General features: G+C 38.5%; 1 protein-coding gene across 7 annotated transcripts in view; it reads right to left on the reverse strand.

Annotated features, from left to right (window-relative positions):
- Nucleotides 1–22073, reverse strand: part of LOC123507178 (tudor domain-containing protein 7A-like) — a 44140-nt gene that overhangs the window by 19096 nt on the left and 2971 nt on the right. For all 7 annotated transcript variants that reach the window (XM_045259841.1, XM_045259838.1, XM_045259839.1 and 4 more), the window contains 8 exons: nt 15684–15772; nt 8752–8883; nt 8398–8547; nt 7798–7959; nt 7512–7688; nt 7135–7317; nt 4832–4917; nt 4179–4323 (listed from right to left, as the gene is read on the reverse strand). In XM_045259841.1, coding sequence (XP_045115776.1) covers nt 4179–4323; nt 4832–4917; nt 7135–7317; nt 7512–7688; nt 7798–7959; nt 8398–8547; nt 8752–8883; nt 15684–15772 — 1124 coding nt within the window. The remainder of the gene's footprint in view (nt 1–4178; nt 4324–4831; nt 4918–7134; nt 7318–7511; nt 7689–7797; nt 7960–8397; nt 8548–8751; nt 8884–15683; nt 15773–22073) is intronic.

Below are 22073 nucleotides of genomic sequence, written 5' to 3' on the forward strand. Positions count from 1 at the left end.
GAGAGAGAGAGAGAGAGAGAGAGAGGCCACATCACTGTAGCCAGCTTAGAGATCTGTTTACATTCCCCCCCCCCCCAGTGTGATAAGCATTGGTAGAGGTGGTATTCAGTGATAGGAGGAATTTGTTTTGCCTTCTCAGTTATGTACAGATGCATACTTATCAATGCATGGAAATATATGATATATGTAACAGCAAAAGTTTATTTAGTGTTCTTACCTTGAACACAGACGTTTTCAGCTAATGGTGGTAAATGGTGGAGGAGGAGGAAGAGGGAGGAAGGAAAGGATGCAGGTACCATTCACACATAAACATCAAACATAAATTAAAACTGCACTTTCTTTAGACAATAACAAAGATCAATTAATAGTGTGAAAATGATGAAAGAATGATCACAGTGCATGAGATACATGGGAAACACACAGTTACCAGCTCAGCTGAGGCTGGACTGATGCGCTGAGCCGCCGACTACAGCGGCAACATCCCCAAGCATGACTCACATCTCAAAATTTTGCTAGTATCTCGAAACAAAAAATGATGAAACCGTAGCTCGTATCTCAAAAAACTCGTATCTCAGGCAGCTCGTATCTCAATGTACCACTGTATATATATATATATATATATATATATATATATATATATATATATATATATATATATATATATATATATACAGTAAGGTCCCGGGTTACGTCGATCTCGAGTTATGTCAAACTCGCACTTACGTCAGTCCACTATAAGGCAATTTAAGATTTAAAAAATTGAAAATTTATAAATCGTAAAGCGCGGGGTTTATTGTTATTGTTGGCCGCCAGGCATCACTAGTGGTTATCCGCCACACCGCCCACCTCACGCTTGAATACAATAACACTCTACGTACCTCAGTTCCACCACACCGTCGCCCCTGGCAAGAGTGTTCCTACATCTGCGTTTGCTGACTATCTTAGTATCTTGCTCAATGGCACCAAAAAGAAACTCCTGAGTGATAGCAGTGATGCTAAGTAAAGGAAAACCATTACACTACAAGAAAAAGTGGACATAATTAAAAGACATGAGGAGGGAGGCAGCAGCTGTGTATAAGGGAGTGAAGAAGAAAATGGGAAGCCCGTTACCATGACAACGGGGAGGTTGACGACCTTGAGGGCTCGTGCACCTATCACAACAATAACAACTCCGGAGCCTTCGTCTGGGCCACACGACACTTGCAGCTCACTTGCACCGTCTGCGCCTGTCTGCTGATCCCTATTGCCCTTTCCTATTGCATTTCCTGCTCCGCTGCCCACGCTTCTACTCCCACCGCACTGCACTACGCTCCCAGCTGTCCACCCTGGGCATCACAACATTCGAACTGCCCACCCTCCTGGCGGCCTCAGGCCACCCCTCTCGGCAACCTGCAGTCCTTCGCGTTCGCGGCCCTAATCAATATATTCCTACATAGTTGTAAATAATATACCAATATAACCTTTTACTTACCTGAATAACCATAAAAAATGATTGGTTGAAAACTCGATAATATGCTTTGAAAGTACAAAAACTCGAGTTACGTACAAAATCGACTTACGTCATGTTTCAGGAACGTAATTCTGACGTAACTCGGGACCTTACTGTATATATATATATATATATATATATATATATATATATATATATATATATATATATATATATATATATATATATATACACACAAACAAACATATGTACACACACACACACACACACACACATATATATATATATATATATATATATATATATATATATATATATATATATATATATATATATATATATATATAGAGAGAGAGAGAGAGAGAGAGAGAGAGAGAGAGAGAGAGAGAGAGAGAGAGAGAGAGAGAGAGAGAGAGAGAGAGAGAGAGAGAGAGAGAGAGAGAGAGAGAGTCATATACGTAGTTATCTGAGGATGGGATTGTGTTTGTCACAAAATGTTAGTGACTTTTCTTCACCCTCTACATTTTATGCTCTGGTGGATCTAGCTTTTATATATATATATATATATATATATATATATATATATATATATATATATATATATATATATATATATATACAGTCAACTCTCGATTAACACAAGTTTGAACAACGCGATTTCTATTTAACGTGACTTGATATTTAAGGAGATATGATTAAATAGCATGACTTATTCTATTTAACTCGGGTTAACTAGACTCAATGACATCATGCACATCCACAGTGCTTCTGGTTGGAACTGCACTGGGCCAAAATCCAATCAAGAAACTTAGCAATGAGTAGCGTAACTTCTGGCAAAGAAATAATATCCATTGAACACATAGGGAGACATTGTTGCCATGATAATGAAGTTTACTAGTAGGTTGCTCATAAAACCAATTTCCTAGGAAATGTTACGTTGTCTTATCTATGTTTACAAAACATTTCTATTAGCTTTTTACAACCTTACCATGGCACGTTCTAATGCCATAGTATAGGACACAAGGTGAAAATGCAGAGAAACGATCCACTCGCAGTGCGTGTTAGCACCAGACTGAAGAGTGAAGACTGTGAGAAGGTTCGAACAGCTGAGCATTTCTGAACTATCACTCAGTGCCACAGAGTCAGGGTGATTATCATGGCATGATCATATAAGAATATTAAGATATTGTGTCCATTATAGCAGGCAATAGAGGGATGGAAATGTGGAAGAAGTAGCCACCAATCAGCACCACAATATTTGAGTTTTTGCCCCTCCATTGCCCACTATAATGATATCATAACTTATATATATATATATATATATATATATATATATATATATATATATATATATATATATATATATACGATCAAGCCATGAGGATCACCTTGACTTTGTATGTGGCACTAAGTGATAGTTCAGAGTCGCTCAGCTGTTCCTTCTCACAATTAAGCAGTCCTCACTCCTCGATCTGGAGCACTGGAAGTGGATCATTTCTTAGAATTTTCACCTTGTGTTCTATACTATGGGTATCCAAGTGTCCCTCACTGAAAAATTATTCCAAGAAATCAAGGATGACTAACCACTGAAAAGAAGTTGGAAGTGTTAGATCCCTATGCTAAGGGAGAAGACCTCAGTGACTGTCCATGCAACGGGACCGAGGGAGAGCACGCTGCATACCATTAAAGCTAATAAAATGAGAACATGTGCTTTTATTGTTTCTGTGACCTGGTGATGCATTAATATTTTTTAAGGTTTGAGTAACAAAATTCCCAAAATAGGCAGACTTTACCAGTGGCAAGGAACATAAAGGTGGATTTACACGTGCCAATTTGTGACTTTTTTTTTTACGTATGTAGAGTTTCCAACTCATCAACCCTTCTAGTCAAAAAATGTCAGACGTAGCACCTAGAAATTATATCGACTAGTTGGCACTTTGGTGGGAAGTGAATGTAAACGAACAACTCCTGCCAAGATGTCTTCCTCCATTGACGATGCTGAAGCTATGGTTGCTCTTCTTTTGGAGTACCAGAAGAGTCAACAGAAAAGAAAATGCCTGTGGATACGTTCCTGGCTAAGTAAGAGAAAGGAGTGTCTATCACACTCTAAATTAGTCTATAATTCTCATAAGAAAATTGTTAATCTTAAGATTACGCACAATTGCGATCAAATTAAATCCTGACGAAGTCTTCAATCTTCTCCTCCAACAACACCCTGCATTGAGGGAAACAGTTCTTGTAGAGTGGCAGCTATTTCGTTGAACGATGATTTGCACAAGCTTATTATACTGCATAATTCATTTCTCGGGTCCCAAATGTGTTCTTTCTCCTCACCAAGTCTAACATCTTCTCTATATCTGGAGACCACATTTTCAAAGCTTACTCCATGACGTCACAACATAATTAAAGTTGCAAATTGACTAGCAAGATCAACATGTTGGTTTTATTTTGCGACTGCTTTCTGCAGTTGCCAGGCACCGATTGTGAGTCAGAAACTCTACGTATGTAAAAATCAGTCGCAAATTGGCACGTGTGAACCCGCCTTAACTCACCCCAATTACCACTGTTTTTCTATGAGAAAATTATGTTTAAACAGCTTGATTTTAAATAATGCATTGTCTCCAGGAACATAACCTTCATGTTAATCAAGAGTTGACTGTAATTCATAAAATTTAGAACACAACAATTTTGAGTTTGAGGACAGGTATACAGTAGCAGTAACACTCACACTGTAGTTCTCCCCCACCAGGCGTAAGTGTATGTTGTCATGCTCTTCCACACAGGTGATAACCACATCCCAGGTAGGTGTGGATGGAAGCTTGAGAGTCGGTAGCTGCAGCTTTCCTTCAACAGTTTTCCCTTTTTTATTTTCACTTAGGGATAAGAACTTTTATCACATTATTATATCACAACATTAATAACAAAAAGAAATATATCTACATATACTTATCAATAATAGAAAATTGTTACACATTTTCTTAACTTGCATGTTTCCAAAGGAAAATGGATTGACTTCCACTGACAAAATGTGTGTCAATGTACAATCAGTTCTCTTCACTTCAAGATCTAGCAGCAGAAATGTTATACTGTACCTTTATACTGTAATAAACCCATTCTCTTTTTCTCTTCTAATCCAGCTCATCAAACCAGATGCTGGCAAATCTCTCCTACAACCCTTTGGAACAGCAATCACCTCATTCACATTTTTCCCTTTAGCCCTACAATGCTAGCTGAATGGTATGTATTTACTATCCTTGGCCTGTCTCTTCTCAGATAAATGAAGAAATACATATTTAAATAGTCATGTTCATTAGAGCAAGAATACTAGAAAAAAAAAATGGAACATAATCACAAGATGCCAATATTTCATGAATTAACTACCTGTTACAGAGGATTTGAACCTCCTCCTGCTCACAGCTTGTTGATGTGTCAATTGGCTCAGAAGTCTTGGGACCAGAGCTTGGGATCTGAGAAAACAAAAATAGTAAGGTAAGTTCATAAGCCATAAAATTTCAAGATTTACTAATAAATGGTGAAAGATTGTAAAACCTTAGTTGATTTGAGTGAATCACTATCTGTAAGACTGTATTGTATCCATTTTGAAGTCTTCATTCATGTACTCCTGAAAGAATTCTCTCACAGGTGATTGATAAGGTTACTGCATTTCTCTCCAGTCAGCTACTTCAACATCACTTACATTTCCTCAAGATGCTAAAGACAGATTTCTCCTCACGAAGTGGTTCACAAAAAAAAAAAAAAAAACACACACACACACACACACACATTTCATACTGGCCAAAGTATATTTACCTAGCTGTATTGTACAGGGTTCAAGCGGGGCTCATAGTGTCCTGTCTCCATATCTCCATTTATCTAATTTTTCCTTAAAGTTATGTGCTGTAACAATTTCATTATCCAATGCATTCTATTTTTCCACCATTCTGTGTGGAAAACTGTATTTCCCAATATCCTTCACACACTGCCTCATCCTGATCTTCTTTTCATGTCCTCTTGTCCTTCCATCATCTTCTGTCAACAGCACCAGGTCTTCTTTGTCTATCTTTTCAATATCATTTACTATCTTATACATTGTTATTAGGTCCCCACGTTCTTTTCTATCTTGTAAGGTTAGCAGTCCCATTTCCTTCAGTCATTTTTCATATGTGAGGTCCTTTAATTCTAGCACCATCTTTGTAGCAATCTTCTATATCCTTTCCAATTTTCTTATATCCTTTATAGAGCTTGGAGACCATACTACTGCTGCATATTCCAGCCTTGGGCGTATTATGTTTGTGATGATTTTTCATCGTATCTTTATCCAAGTAATGAAATGCCACTCTTATATTAGTTAACATTTTATACGATAGTCCAAATATCTTGCTCATGTGTTTTCAGGGCTCAGATTTTCCTGTATGATCAATCCCAGATCTTTTTTCTCTTTAGTCTTCATTATTTGTTCCTCTCCCATCAAATAATTCCATACAGGTCTTCTCTTACTCTTTCCTAGTTCCATTATGACATTTCTTGGCATTAAAATCCAATTTCCACTTCCTGCTCCACTCATAGATCTTGTTTATATTTTCCTGCAACAGCAGACAGTCTTCTCTGGTTTTGATAACTCATAGCAGCTTTGCATCATGAGCGAATAAATTTATACAACTGTTTATCCCATCATGAATGTCATTTCCATAAATCTGAAACATAATGGAGGCTAACACTGACCCTTGTGGCACTCCGCTAGTTACTTTACCCAAAAGTTGAGTATGTATCTCTGATCACAGTTCTCATTTCCCTATCCTTCAAATAATCTCTTGTCCATTCGAGCAAAGTTCCTCGCAGTCCTCCATTGTTTTCTAGTTTCCAAAGTAGTCTTCCCTGAGGGACTTTATCAAAAGCCTTTTTAATATCCAGGTAAACTGCATCTACCCATCCATCTCTGTTTTCAAGTCTTGCAATAACTCTTGATTAGAAGCCCTGTCCTGAACTCAAATTGTCTGTTCGATATGATTTGCTCTTCTTCTAGAAGTTTAACCCATTTTTCTTTGATTATTTCACATAACTTCCCTAAGACACTTGTAAGTGACACTGGTCTGTAATTTAGTGGTTCAGTTGCCTTTCCTCCTTTAAATATCGGTATTACGTCGGCTCTCTTCCATTCTAGTGTGTGTGTGTATTATTCATGGTTGCCTGCTGGTCATCTAGCCAGCCTTCCCCGTTAGAGAGTGAGCTCAGAGCTCATAGACCAATCTTAGCATAGGACTGAGACCACAACACACTTGAAACACCGGGAAAGCGAGGCCACAACCCCTTGAATTACATCCCGTACCTACATGTTGTTAGGTGAAGAGGATTTACACATTAGAAGAGGCTTGCCCATTTGCCTTGTGTGTGTGTGTGTGTGGTGTGTGTGTGTGTGTGTTAGAGAGAGAGAGAGAGAGAGAGAGAGAGAGAGAGAGAGAGAGAGAGAGAGAGAGAGAGAGAGAGAGAGAGAGAGAGAGAGAGAGAGAGAGAGAGAGAAAATCATAAACAGTGTGAATTATTTTAGTAAGCTTTCAACAAAATATCATAAAAATGAAGCAAAAAAAAAAAATAAATAAATAAAAAAAATAAATAAATAATAATAATAAATAAATAAATAAATAAAAAATAAAAGATTTGAAAAACAGGAAAACAGGACACCGTACCTTCTGTGCTAGTGCAACAGTCCACAAGTCTGTACAGGGATTGTTAAACTCTAAGCCGGTATTATTTTGGGATTGAACTACTGTGATCCAATCGTGTGGCAGTTTTTCTTGATACATGTCCCAGTACATGCCCTGTACAGCCTCCCACCAGAACCGCTTCACAGGGGATTTCTTTTCTAAAAGCTACAGTAATGAGAATGGAAAAGAATTATGAAAACATGACTTTCTTTAGAGCTATAAAAAAATATATCAATAATAAAACAAAATAAATAGATAAGTTATTCATCTTCCCAAAAAAGCAAAGGCAAATAACACATAAAGCATTCAGGCATGATGTGCAAGTCTTCCACTAAGGAACAAACCCAAAGCTTACTCACCTGCTTCACCCTAGGGATGGACACATCATAGTCAACAGCAGCATGGTTCTGTGCTGCCTGCCTCTTCTTGGCCACCTGTGGCAACTGCTGCAGGGCTTTCTTTGATGCAGCTTCCTCAGCTTCCTCTTGGCTCTTCATAGAGTCTGGGTAGCTGCTTACTGTCAACAGGTCTCCAATCTGCATATGCCAGAATAATATACATGAAGGGCATCAGCATTTGCAACGACCTCGCTGAAATGTACCATCCCTCAACACACAATTCTAGTCAACTAAGATCAACTATTACCTTGATTGTTGAACACCAATCCAGTTTTTTCTTGCCATAGCTGACAGTGTTGTAGGTGGGCACCAGGCCCGGCCTACATAATGTTTGGACGGCCTCCACAAGTTGCTGCTTGAATGTCTTCTTGGAAGGTTTCTTGGTCTGTACTTTTGGATTACTTGTATGCTGATGTGAATGACACAAGTGTACTTAAAAAGTATAGCACATTAAAGGAAATAACGAGCATATTTCTATTCTTCAGCCTGGTTTGGCTAGCTACTATAAGGTGAATAAATCCAACACATGCACACATATGAAGTCTTTCTTATGAATAAAAATACTATCATTATAAATTAAATAAATGTTTTATACACATTAAAGAATACATATTAATTTTCCATGTGGTATTGTATTCCATATCATTATATCAATAAGTATTTCTTAACAATAAAAAACACAATTCTTATAAATGCTACAAAAGATTAACATATCACGTTTCATTTGCTTCTCCATTAAATATAAAAAGTGTGTAGTGCTCAAACTGAAATTTTTCCTTTTATCTTATCAGTCACCTAAATGCATCAGAGATACGGACAGACAGAAGAAAAGCTCCTTATAACTTACCTTAGAATCAGGCAGTCTTTTCTGACTTTGGTATCGGGGTGTTCTACCATTAGTAATGGATGTGGCATGGCTCCCAATATAACAATGCCACTGATTGAGTGGCACAACAGGTCGGACAGAATGAAGGTGTCGGGGAGCAGAAGATAAAGCCTGGATGGGAGATAAAACAATTCAATAAACTGGTCCTAAACTTCCAGGTGGACCTTTAGATAAACTCTTGCCTTCATCCATCAGTCACTAGACAAGTTCCACTACATTGTAAAGAACGTAAAGAAAGAATAAATTCAGCAGCACTACATATGAACAGCTGCAAAAGAAGAAGAATCCAGGTATGTACAAAACATTATATCTAACCTCTGTCCTCCATGGCTTTGCCTTAACAGTTTCAGGCTTCTGTTCCATGACATGCCGTAAGATCAAGTCAATGTTCTTATCAGCCACCACACTAACAAAAACTTGTCCATCTCTGGTTTCTAATTTTAGAATCTGTTGAAAAGAATATTGTAAGATACAACAAAAGACAAGTTTCATCTCATCAAGAAGAAGGTTACAACATTAGTCCATTATAGTGTACTGTGTGTGTGTGTGTGTGTGTGTGTGTGTGTGTGTGTGTGTGTGTGTGTGTATTTACCTAGTTGTAGTTTTACAGGGCCTGAGCTTTATGCTTGTGTGCCCCGTCTCCATATCTACACTTATCCAATCTTACTTTAAAAATATGCACACTCGTTGCAGACACTACTTCTTCATTAAACTGTTCCAAGTCTCAATACATCTTTGGGGAAAACTATATTTTTTAACATCTCTCAGACATCTTCCTTTTCTCAGCTTTTTACTATGCGATCTTGTGCTTCAGATGTCATATTCTTCTCTCAGGATCAGTTTCTCATTATCTACTTGGTCTATTCCGTTGATCAATTTATAAACTTGTATGAGATCTCCTCTTTCCCTTCTCTGCTCCAATGTTGGAAGATCCAAAGCCTCTCCAAAGTCTCTCTTCATATGTCATTCCTTCAAATTCTGGAACCATTCTTGTAGCCATTTTTTGTAGTCTCTCCAACTTCCTTGTGTTTCTTTTTATGAGGGGTCCACACTACTCCTGCATATTCCAATCTGGGTCATATTATAGTACTTATCAATTTCTTCATCATTTCTTTGTCCATGTAGTGAAATGCTACTCCAATATTCCTCAGCAAATTATATGTCTCTCTGAAAATTCTATCAATATGGCTTACCGGTTGATTGTTTTCTTCCATCGTCACTCCTAAGTCCTTTTCCTTTTTTACTTTCTTCAGTTCTACTCCATCTCCCATCTTATAGATTTCCACAGGTCGTCTTTTGCTCTTTCCCATTTCCATGACATGGCTTTTGTTCACACTGAATTCCATTTCCCACTTTTTACTCCATTCCCAAATCTTATTTAGGTCTTCTTGCAGTATTTCACAATCCTCTTTTTGCTTTATAACTCGGCATAGTTTCGTATCATCTGCAAACAGATTTATGTAGCTGTTCACTCCTTCTGGCATGTCGTTAATATAAATGAGGAAAAGTATTGGTGTGTGCTTCACTGTTAGATCTGCTGCAGTCTCTGACGAGACAGCCAGACGTTAGCTCCGGAACTCATTATTTCCGATCTTCGGATAGGCCTGAGACCAGGCACACACCACACACCGGGACAACAAGGTCACAACTCCTCGATTTACATCCCGTACCTACTCACTGCTAGGTGAACAGGGGCTACACGTGAAAGGAGACACACCCAAATATCTCCACCCGGGCAGGGAATCGAACCCAGGTCCTCTGGCTTGTGAAGCCAGCGCTCTAACCACTGAGCTACCGGGTATCTGTGTGTATGTGTGTGTGTAATTCACCTCGGTCGCCTGCTGGTCACCCAGCCAGTCTTCCCCATTACGGAGCGAGCTCAGACCTCATAGACCGATCTTCAGGTAGGACTGAGACCACATCAACACACAACACATACACCCAGAAAGCGAGGCCACAACACCTCGAGTTACATCCCGTACCTATTTACTGCTAGGTGAACAGGGTCCACACATTAAGAGGCTTGCCCATTTGCCTCGCCGCTTACCGAGTCGAACCCCCTCTCGAATGTGAGTGTGGCGTGCTAACCACTGTGTGTGTGTGTGTATTTACCTAATTGTATTTACCTAATTGTAACATACGGGAAAAGAGCTATGCTCGTGTTGTCCCGTCTCCATATCTATTAATGTCCAGCTTTTTCTTAAAATCATGAATATTCCTTGCGTTGACCACTTCCACGTCTAAACTATTCCATGCTTCCACCCTTCTATGAGGGAAGCTATATTTTTTCACATCTCTCCTATAAGTGGCCATTTTTAGTTTTTCCCATGCCCTCTCGAAATTCTTCCATTCCACATACACAGATCTTCTCTATCCATTTTTCCATGCCAATCATCACTCTGTATATTGCTATCAGGTCTCCCCTTTCTCTTCTGTTTTCCAGGGTTGGAAGTTGCATTCTTTTCAGTCTGTCTTCATAAGTCAAATCTCTTAAGTCAGGCACCATTTTCGTTGCAGCCCTCTGTACTTTCTCTAGTTTCCTTATGTGTTTCTTTAAGTTCGAGCCCACTGTATTGTTGCATATTCAAGCCTCGGTCTTATCATTGCAGTAATTATTTTCTTCATCATTTCTTCATCTAGATATACGAACGCCACTCTTATGTTCCTCAATAAGTTCAATACTTCTCCAATTATTTTGTTTATATGTCTCTCTGGCGATAGGTCATTGGTAATTGTCACCCCAAGGTCTTTTTCTTCATGACTGGTTTTATGTCTTCATTTCCTATCTTGTACATACTCCTGATTCTTCTTTCACTCTTGCCAAACTCTATTTTCTTGCATTTTGTCGTGTTGAACTCCATTTGCCATGTACAGCTCCATTTCCATATTCTGTCCAAGTCTTCCTGGAGTAGTTCGCAATCTTTGTCACATCTCACTTTTCGTAACAATTTTGCATCGTCTGCAAATAGGCTCACATAACTGGACACCCCATCCACCATGTCATTTATGTAGACTGCGAACATTACTGGTGCCAACACTGATCCCTGTGGAACTCCACTCTCCACCAATCCCCATTCTGATGGTCTGTCCTTAATTATTGTTCTCATTTCTCTTCCTACCAAAAGTCTTCCATCCATTTTAGTAAACTGCCATGCACTCCTCCTACCATTTCAAGTTTCCAGATCAGTCTCTGGTGTGGTACCTTATCAAAGGCCTTTTTTAAATCCAGATATATTCCATCAGCCCAACCATCTCTTTCCTGTATTACATCTATCACCCTCGAATAGTAACATATCAGGTTTGTCGTGCATGAACGCCCTTTCCTAAAACCAAATTGACACTCACAAAGTATGTCATTTTTCTCCAAGAAGTCTGTCCATCTAGTCTTCACCACCCTCTCACACATCTTAGCTACCACACTTGTAAGTGACACTGGTCTATAGTTCAATGGGTCTCTCTTGTTACCTGATTTATAGATTGGGACAATGTTAGCTCTTTTCCAGTCTTGGGGCACTACGCCTTCCCTTAATGAGGCATCAATTACTTCACAAACTTTTTCTGCCAATTGCTCCCTGCATTCTCTTAAAATCCATCCTGATACCCCATCAGGTCCCACAGCTTTTCTCACTTCTAAACTCCCCATCATGTTCTTGATCTCCTCCACCGTTACTTGAAACTCCTTCATAATCCCTTTCTGTTCCATTACCAGTGGTTTGTCAAAAGCAGTCTCCTTTGTGAATACCTTCCGAAAGCATCCATTCATAGCCTCTGCCATTTCCCTGGGATCTTCACTGTATACTCCATTTACTTCTAAACTTTCAATACTTTCTCTATTTTTGATGTTGTTGTTCACATGTCTGTAAAAAAGCCTTGGTTGGTCTTTACATTTATCAATTATATCCTTTTCTTGTTTCTTTCTTTCTTCTCTTCTAATCAACACATATTCATTTCTTGCTCTTTTGTAACTTTCCCACTGCTTAATCCGTCTTTTCCTTCTCCACCTCTTCCATGCATCCTCTTTTCTTGTTCTAGCCTTTTCACATCTATCGTTAAACCAGTCCTGCTTTCCAACTTCTCTATGTTGTCTTATTGGTACAAATTTTTCTCACCTTCTTTGTATATTTTTATAAATTCCTTCCACTTTTCATTTGCTCCTTAGCACTCTTGAATTTCATCCAATTTGTCTCTTGAAAGAATTTCTTTAGGTTTCCAAAATCTGTCTTGGCATAATTCCATCTTCCCACTTTATATTCTTCATTTCTTCTAGATTTCTCTTCGTCTATCACCTTGAACTCCAAAACTGCATGATCACTCTTTGCTAAAGGGCACTCCACCCTCATCTCCTCAATGACCATTGGCTCTGTACTAAAGACCAAGTCCAGTCTTGACGATGCTCCCTCTCCTCCAAACCTAGTATCTTCTTTGACCCACTGAGTTAACACATTTTCCATTGCCAGTGTCAATAGTGTATTTCCCATGTTGTCTCTGATCCTTCCATTGACCAGTCCTCCCAACACACCTCTTTACAATTAAAATCTCCCATCATTATAGTTCGTTCACAGCCACCCAACATTTCTTCCAGACATGTTCCTGTATCACTTATCATTTCTTCATATTCCTGTACTGACCATGCATTTGTCTTAGGTGGTACGTACACCACTATGTAGTGCCTCTTTTTCCTTCATTAGTTTCTGCTCTGATCTTTAGCACTTCTGCCTTTCCCATACCTTTTTCACTTGATCCACCTTTATATCTTTTTTAACCAGCAACATCACTCCTCCTCCCATCTTACCTACTCTATTTCTTTTCCAAACGTTATATTTCCCTTCTCCAACCTTCATCAGGTCTTCTCCTCTCTCAGTTTTGTTTCAGTAAGACCCACAATATCTGGGTTCTTGTCCCTCAAGTAATCGTTGAGTTCTAAATCCCGATATCACTCCATTTATGTTGGAATACATTACATTTCGCTCATATGTAAGTTTCTTTAGTCCTTTCTTGCTGTACTTTTCTGGGTTATGAACCACTTCCTCAGTCTCATATCCAAGATTCTCCAGAAAAACTCTTTCTTCTCTTCTTCTGTCCTCTCTTCATTTTTTTTCAAAGCCTCCTTTCTCAACTCATTTAACATTTCTCTTTCCTTTTCACCGAGATCTCTTCTCAACCAAATCTTCCTTGTTGTTTCCTGCTGGGCTAGCCTCCATGACTTCTCCACCAATTCATCTACATCCTTTTGTGACTTAAGTGTGTGTGTGTGTGTGTGTGTGTGTGTGTGTGTGTGTGTGTGTGTGTGTGTGTGTGTATAAATTTTCAAGTGTGCACCTGTATTAGCTGCCATTCAAATAAACTGAAATATTGATATTATATATTAATATTATATCAATATTTCAGTTTATTAGAATCAGCTATCATGCACACTTATTCTCTACATCTACCCTAGTTACACATATATCCTTATATACTAAAATTCATATATCTAAAGTTTATGAACAATAACTCCACTTCCAAGAGAGATGTTGATTTCAACCAAGTTTCACACGAAATCCTGGCTCTTCAGAATTTTTTTGACCAATGAAATGAATGAAAAAAATGTATGATGTGTTCACGTTCTAGCAGGTAAAATATGTTATAGCCTCCACAAGTTTTCATGAATTTCATTGCATGACTTGTGATTTAATCCTTGATAAAATTTTCTACTGAAGTAAATAGATTAATTACACAATTCACTATATAAAAGGAACACCATCACAGGCTAAGTGTGTTAAAAAATACAAGAAAATACAAATATTGGTACATACCACAGTACTATAGTTACTTCAAAGAAAGCAACAAATTGAAGGATGATTAATGGGATGTTTAGAGAAAGTCATTAAGAAAATAACTTAGTAATGATGGTAAAACAAAGAATTAATAGGTACCACTTGTTAGTCAAAGGAAAAGACTGTATGAACAATCTGTATTCACTCTTAGTGTTACTGCACATCCTCTCAAGCAGTTGAAGGTTGGTGGAGGGGGCAGTTCAGTTACTGTTCTTCATCATACTCCATCAGGTCTTCATTGTCCCTTTTCTAATCACACTCACCTGTACCCTGTCCTCCCTTATGTTGCAGAGCATCCTACTGTGCCAGGATATCCCAGAAGTATTGGAACCTGGTATGAGTAACAAAGGGCAGGAGATTCTTGATGTACACAGCAGCATGGTGACTGGCCCAGAGTGCACCATATGCTCTTACTGACTGGCTGAATCCTGCTAACTCTAAGTCTGTCTGGTTTTTAATCAACACTCCATTGGGGTCAACCACCAAATACTTCCCGAATCAACAGGTCATGAATTCACTGGCTTCTAAAAGACTTTCAACCTTATTGAAGTCAGGAAACCATATGGCAAACTGCATAGCCAGACAGAGGAAGAGTTGCCAGTTCCGCAGATATGAATACTTTGAAAATCAGGGAGGCAGTGCTTGAGTCCTTGTGGTTTTGAGGCCCTCATATGTGGAATGCATTGAGAAGTTAACCCAGCATTGCTTTGAAAGCGAATGACTTGTTTCCCTGCTAGGCAGTCACAAGAAACAAATCTCACATGACCCACTTGATCTAAGCAGCCAGGAGCTTTTCACTACACAAAACGTGTTATGGTGTCGTGCCAATTGACCAAGTATCAAAGCATGCTTAGGGAAGCTTTTATAATTCTGGGATCACAGACATCCATCGTTTCGAATCCCATTACATATATTGCTATTTGTCGAGTGGTTTAAAGTTACCTACATGTCACCATGATACCCATTCTTTTCACCAAAGATTCTTTTATATCTTATATCCACTGAAAATAAAACTGACTGCGCCACTAATGGGCGAAAGCTGAACAGCACTTCCCACATATACGCCTACAGGCGCTTTAGGCCGAAACATATATATATATATTTATATATATATATTTTATATATATATATTTATATTTTTTTTTTATATAAATCAAACCTTCAGTCTCAGAAATCAGCTTCAGCTACAGTATGTCACTCATCTATGCTAATGCTATAGTTCTGTAGTCATAATGTAGGACATACTCTCATCACTCTCAGCTCAACACATTCAGTCAGACCTTTTTCCTTTAAGGTGTTCTTTTCTTCTTGTTGTGTTCTGTTCTCATCTGTGAGAATTCAACATTCATATTACCATGGCTAAGTGACTTTGGTGATTCAGTCAATAAATTTTCTTTCACAAATTCAAACAGTGCACACTCTGACACTTACTTCTGGAATGGATTGCAAAAACTTTGCTAAGGTAGGATACATCAGCTCCCTAAAGGGAATGTCAGCCCCCACCACAGTTTTGTATTCCACTGTAAATAGACAAGAAAAGTAAACTTGTTAAAAGTAAAAAAAAATATTCAGCCTTATGCAGTATTTTCATGTGTGTGTGTGTGTAATTCACCACAGCTGCCTGCTGGTCACCCAGCCAGTCTTCCCCATTACGGAGCCAGCTCAGAGCTCATAGACCGATTTTCGGGCAGGACTGAGACCACAACACACTCCACACACCGGGAAAGTGAGGCCACAACCCCTCGAGTTACATCCCGTACCTATTTACTGCTAGGTATCACTACATTAAGATTGCCCATTTGCCTCGCCACACCGGGACTCGAAATCTCTCGATTTATCAGCATCTAACCACTACACACGGTGTGTGTAATTCACCCATCGCCTCATGGTCACCCAGCCAGTCTTCATTACAGTGAGCTCAGAGCTCATAGACCGATCTTCGGGTAGGACTGAGACTACAACACACTCCACACACCGGGAAAGCAAGGCCACAACCCCTCGAGTTACATCCCGTACCTATTTATTGCTAGGTGAACAGGGGCCACACATTAAGAGGCTTGCCCAGTTGCCTCGCCGCACCAGGACTCGAACCCGGCCCTCTCGATTGTGAGTCAAGCGTGCTAACCACTACACTACCCGGTGTGTAGTGTGTGTGTATTTACCTAGTTGTATTTACCTAGTTGTAGTTTTACAGGGCCTGGGCTTTATGCTCGTGTGGTCCCGTCTCCATATCTACACTTATCCAATTTTTCTTTAAAACTATGTACACTCTTTGCTGACACCACTTCCTCACTCAAACTGTTCCAAGTCTCAACACATCTTTGCGGGAAACTATATTTTTTAACATCTCTTAGACATCGTCCCTTCCTTAGTTTCTTACTATGCGATTTTGTGCTTCTAAAGTTATATTCTTCTCTCAGGATCAGTTTCTCATTATCCACTTCATCCATTCCGTTAATCAATTTATAAACTTGTATCAGATCCCTCTCTCTTCTCTGCTCCAAGGTTGGTAGATCCATAGCCTTTAGTCTCTCCTCATATGTCATCCCTTTAAATTCTGGAACCATTCTTGTAGCCATTTTTGTAGTCTCTCTAATTTTCTTATGTGTTTCTTTTTTGGGAGTCCACACAACTCCTGCATATTCCAATCTAGGTCTTATTTTAGTACTTATCAATTTCTTCATCATTTCCTTGTCCATATAGTGAAATGCTACTCCAATATTCCTTAGCAAATTATACGTCTCTCTGAAAATTCTATCAATATGGCTTACCGGTTGATTATTTTCTTCCATTGTCACTCCCAAGTCCTTTTCCTTTTTTACTTTTTCTAGTTCTACTCCATCTCCCATCTTATAGATTCCCACTGGTCGTCTTTCACTTTTCCCATTTCCATGACATGGCTTTTGTCCACATTGAATTCCATCTCCCATTTTTTGCTCCATTTCCAGATCTTGTTTAAGTCTTCCTGTAGTATTTCACAATCCTCTTTTTGTTTAATGACTCTGCACAGTTTCGCATCATCCGCAAACAGATTTATGTAGCTGTTCACTCCCTCTGGCATGTCATTTATATATATGAGAAAAAGTATTGGTGCCAATACTGACCCTGTGGCACTCCGCTGTCTACTGTTCTCCACTTGGACTTCATATCTTTAACTATCATCCTTATTTCTCTCCCCCTTAAGTAATTCTTCATCCATCTCAATGTGCTTCCTTTTAAGCCACCCTTCTCCTCTAACTTCCATAGTAATTTTTCATGTGGCACTTTATCAAAGCCTTTTTAGATCTAAATAAATACAGTCAACCCATCCTCTCTCTCTTGTACTTTATCAACTATTCTAGAGTAGAAACTCAATAAATTTGTTACACATGACCGACCTTTTCTAAAACCAAATTGGCTATTTGATAATATTTTGTTGTCTTCAAGAAACTCAATCCATTGCTTCTTTATTACTTTTTCACACATCTTGCATATTACACTAGTTAGTGATACCGGTCTGTAATTTAAAGGTTCTTCCTTCCTTCCGCTCTTATATATGGGAACCACCTCAGCTCTTTTCCACTCCACTGGCACTGTTCCATTTTCTATTGAGCATTTTATGATGTTGTATATTGGACTTGCTAGTTCTTCCCTACATTCTTTCAGTATTCTGCCTGAGACTTCATCCGGTCCCATTGCCTTTTCCTCATCTAGTTCCGTCATCAACTTTTTTATTTCAAGCTTGGTTACTTTAATCTCTTTCATATAGACAGTCTCTCTATTACCCTGTGGTCTTTCAAATTTGGATTCCTTAGTAAAGACCTCATGAAATTTACTATTTAACAGTTCTACCAGTCCTTTTGTGTCTTCCACCATTCCATTTTCTCCTTTTAACCTTTCTATTGTTTCTTTTTGTCTTATTTTTCCATTTATGAATCTGTAGAACAATTTTGGTTGTTTCTTACATTTTCGACAATGTCCTTTTCATAGTTCTTTCTTCTTCCTTTCTCACCTTAGCATATTCATTTCTTGCTGTTTTGAAGTTTTCCTTATTTTCTGGATTTCTGTTTCTTCTCCACCTTTTCCATGCTCCATCTCATTTCTCCTTTGCCCTAGCACATCTTGCATTAAACCAATCTTTCTTTCCTTCTTCTTTAGGTCTATATTTTGGGACATATTCCTTGACCCCAGTTTTGTACATTTCCAAAAATAAGTTATATTTCTCTTGAACCGTTAATGAGTTTTCCATCTCCTCCCAGTTTACGTTTTTAAAATAGTTCTTGAGATTCTCAATATCAGCCTTTCTGTAATTTAATCGGTCTCCTTTGTATGATTCATCTCTATCTTCCTTTCCTTCTTCTATATCCATTTCTAATATTACATGGTCACTCTTTCCCAATGGGCACTTGTATCTTATATCATCGTTAATTGGTATATCCCTTGTAAAAACTAGGTCTAATCTTGCCGGCTCATCGTTTCCTCTGAATCTTGTGTTTTCCTTTACTCTTTGGACCATCAAATTATCTATCATTAGGTTCAGGAATCTATCTCCCCAGGCATCTTCCCCCATACCACTTTCATAATTTTCCCAGTCTACCTCCTTACAGTTGAAATCTCCTACCAATATCACTTTTCTCCTTTCCTTAATGATTCTTGTAAGACTCCTTATTGTGTCATCTATCATGTCTCTATATTCTTGGTTAGTCCATGAGTTTGTTTTGGTGGCACATATGTTCCAATGATTGTTAACTCCTTTTTATTAATATGTATCTTAACATACAGTATTTCTGATTTTTCTTCCCCAAACTCCACTTGATTTACCACTATCTCCTTCCTTAACATCATCATGACTCCTCCTCCTCCTTTACCCTCTGTCTCTCCTCCATATATTATACCTTTTATCTATGTCTATTTTTATTGCCTCATTTAACTTTGTTTCCACCAGGCATACAATATCTGGTTCTTCTTTCTTTATGTAATCTCTTAATTCTAATTTACTAGATAAAATCCCATCTATGTTTGTATACATCATTTTTAATCTCTTGTTCTTATCATTTTTAGTTATACTTGCTCCATTTTTTTCTCTTCTTTCTCTTTTATATATATATATATATATATATATATATATATATGTGTGTGTGTGTGTGTGTGTGTGTGTGTGTGTGTGTGTGTGTGTGTGTGTGTGTGTGTGTGTGTGTGTGTGTGTATTTACCTAATTTACTTAATTGTAACATACGGGAAAAGAGCTATGCTCGTGCTGTCCCGTCTCCATATCTACTAATGTCCAGCTTTTTCTTAAAATCATGAATATTCCTTGCGTTGACCACTTCCACGTCTAAACTATTCCATGCTTCCACCCTTCTATGAGGGAAGCTATATTTTTCACATCTCTCCTATAAGTGGCCATTTTAGTTTTTTCCCATGCCCTCTCGACATTCTTTCATTCCACATACACAGATCTTCCCTATCCATTTTTCCATGCCAATCATCACTCTGTATATTGCTATCAGGTCTCCCCTTTCTCTTCTGTTTTCCAGGGTCGGAAGTTGCATTCTTTTCAGTCTGTCTTCATAAGTCAAATCTCTTAAGTCAGGCACCATTTTGTTGCAGCCCTCTGTACTTTCTCTAGTTTCCTTATGTGTTTCTTTAAGTTCGGAGCCCACTGTATTGTTGCATATTCAAGCCTCGGTCTTATCATTGCAGTAATTATTTTCTTCATCATTTCTTCATCTAAATATACGAACGCCACTCTTATGTTCCTCAATAAGTTCAATACTTCTCCAATTATTTTGTTTATATGTCTCTCTGGCGATAGGTCATTGGTAATTGTCACCCCAAGGTCTTTTTCTTCATGACTGGTTTTATGTCTTCATTTCCTATCTTGTACATACTCCTGATTCTTCTTTCACTCTTGCCAAACTCTATTTTCTTGCATTTTGTCGTGTTGAACTCCATTTGCCATGTACAGCTCCATTTCCATATTCTGTCCAAGTCTTCCTGGAGTAGTTCGCAATCTTTGTCACATCTCACTTTTCTTAACAATTTTGCATCGTCTGCAAATAGGCTCACATAACTGGACACCCCATCCACCATGTCATTTATGTAGACCGCGAACATTACTGGTGCCAACACTGATCCCTGTGGAACTCCACTCTCCACCAAGCCCCATTCTGATGGTCTGTCCTTAATTATTGTTCTCATTTCTCTTCCTACCAAAAGTCTTCCATCCATTTTAGTAAACTGCCATGCACTCCTCCTACCATTTCAAGTTTCCAGATCAGTCTCCGGTGTGGTACCTTATCAAAGGCCTTTTTTAAATCCAGATATATTCCATCAGCCCAACCATCTCTTTCCTGTATTACATCTATCACCCTCGAATAGTAACATATCAGGTTTGTCGTGCATGAACGCCCTTTTCTAAAACCAAATTGACACTCACAAAGTATGTCATTTTCTCCAAGAAGTCTGTCCATCTATTCTTCACCACCCTCTCACACATCTTAGCTACCACACTTGTAAGTGACACTGGTCTATAGTTCAATGGGTCTCTCTTGTTACCTGATTTATAGATTGGGACAATGTTAGCTCTTTTCCAGTCTTGGGGCACTACACCTTCCCTTAATGAGGCATCAATTACTTCACAAACTTTTTCTGCCAGTTGCTCCTGCATTCTCTTAAAATCCATCCTGATACCCCATCAGGTCCCACAGCTTTTCTCACTTCTAAACTCCCCATCATATTCTTGATCTCCTCCACAGTTACTTGAAACTCCTTCATAATCCCTTTCTGTTCCATTACCAGTGGTTTGTCAAAAGCAGTCTCCTTTGTGAATACCTTCCGAAAGCATCCATTCATAGCCTCTGCCATTTCCTGGGATCTTCACTGCATACTCCATTTACTTCTAAACTTTCAATACTTTCTCTATTTTTGATGTTGTTGTTCACATGTCTGTAAAAAGCCTTGGTTGGTCTTTACATTTATCAATTATATCCTTTTCTTGTTTCTTTCTTTCTTCTCTTCTAATCAACACATATTCATTTCTTGCTCTTTTGTAACTTTCCCACTGCTTAATCCGTCTTTTCCTTCTCCACCTCTTCCATGCATCCTCTTTTCTTGTTCTAGCCTTTTCACATCTATCGTTAAACCAGTCCTGCTTTCCAACTTCTATGTTGTCTTATTGGTACAAATTTTTCTCACCTTCTTTGTATATTTTTATAAATTCCTTCCACTTTTCATTTGCTCCTTAGCACTCTTGAATTTCATCCAATTTGTCTCTTGAAAGAATTTCTTTAGGTTTCCAAAATCTGTCTTGGCATAATTCCATCTTCCCACTTTATATTCTTCATTTCTTCTAGATTTCTCTTCATCTATCACCTTGAACTCCAAAACTGCATGATCACTCTTTGCTAAAGGGCACTCCACCCTCATCTCCTCAATGACCATTGGCTCTGTACTAAAGACCAAGTCCAGTCTTGACGATGCTCCCTCTCCTCCAAACCTAGTATCTTCTTTGACCCACTGAGTTAACACATTTTCCATTGCCAGTGTCAATAGTGTATTTCCCATGTTGTCTCTGATCCTTCCATTGACCAGTCCTCCCAACACACCTCTTTACAATTAAAATCTCCCATCATTATAGTTCGTTCACAGCCACCCAACATTTCTTCCAGACATGTTCCTGTATCACTTATCATTTCTTCATATTCCTGTACTGACCATGCATTTGTCTTAGGTGGTACGTACACCACTATGTAGTGCCTCTTTTTCCTTCATTAGTTTCTGCTCTGATCTTTAGCACTTCTGCCTTTCCCATACCTTCTTTCACTTGATCCACCTTTATAT

Source organism: Portunus trituberculatus, chromosome 21 (genome assembly GCF_017591435.1).
Source record: "Portunus trituberculatus isolate SZX2019 chromosome 21, ASM1759143v1, whole genome shotgun sequence".
NCBI classification, from domain to species: Eukaryota; Metazoa; Arthropoda; class Malacostraca; order Decapoda; family Portunidae; genus Portunus; species Portunus trituberculatus.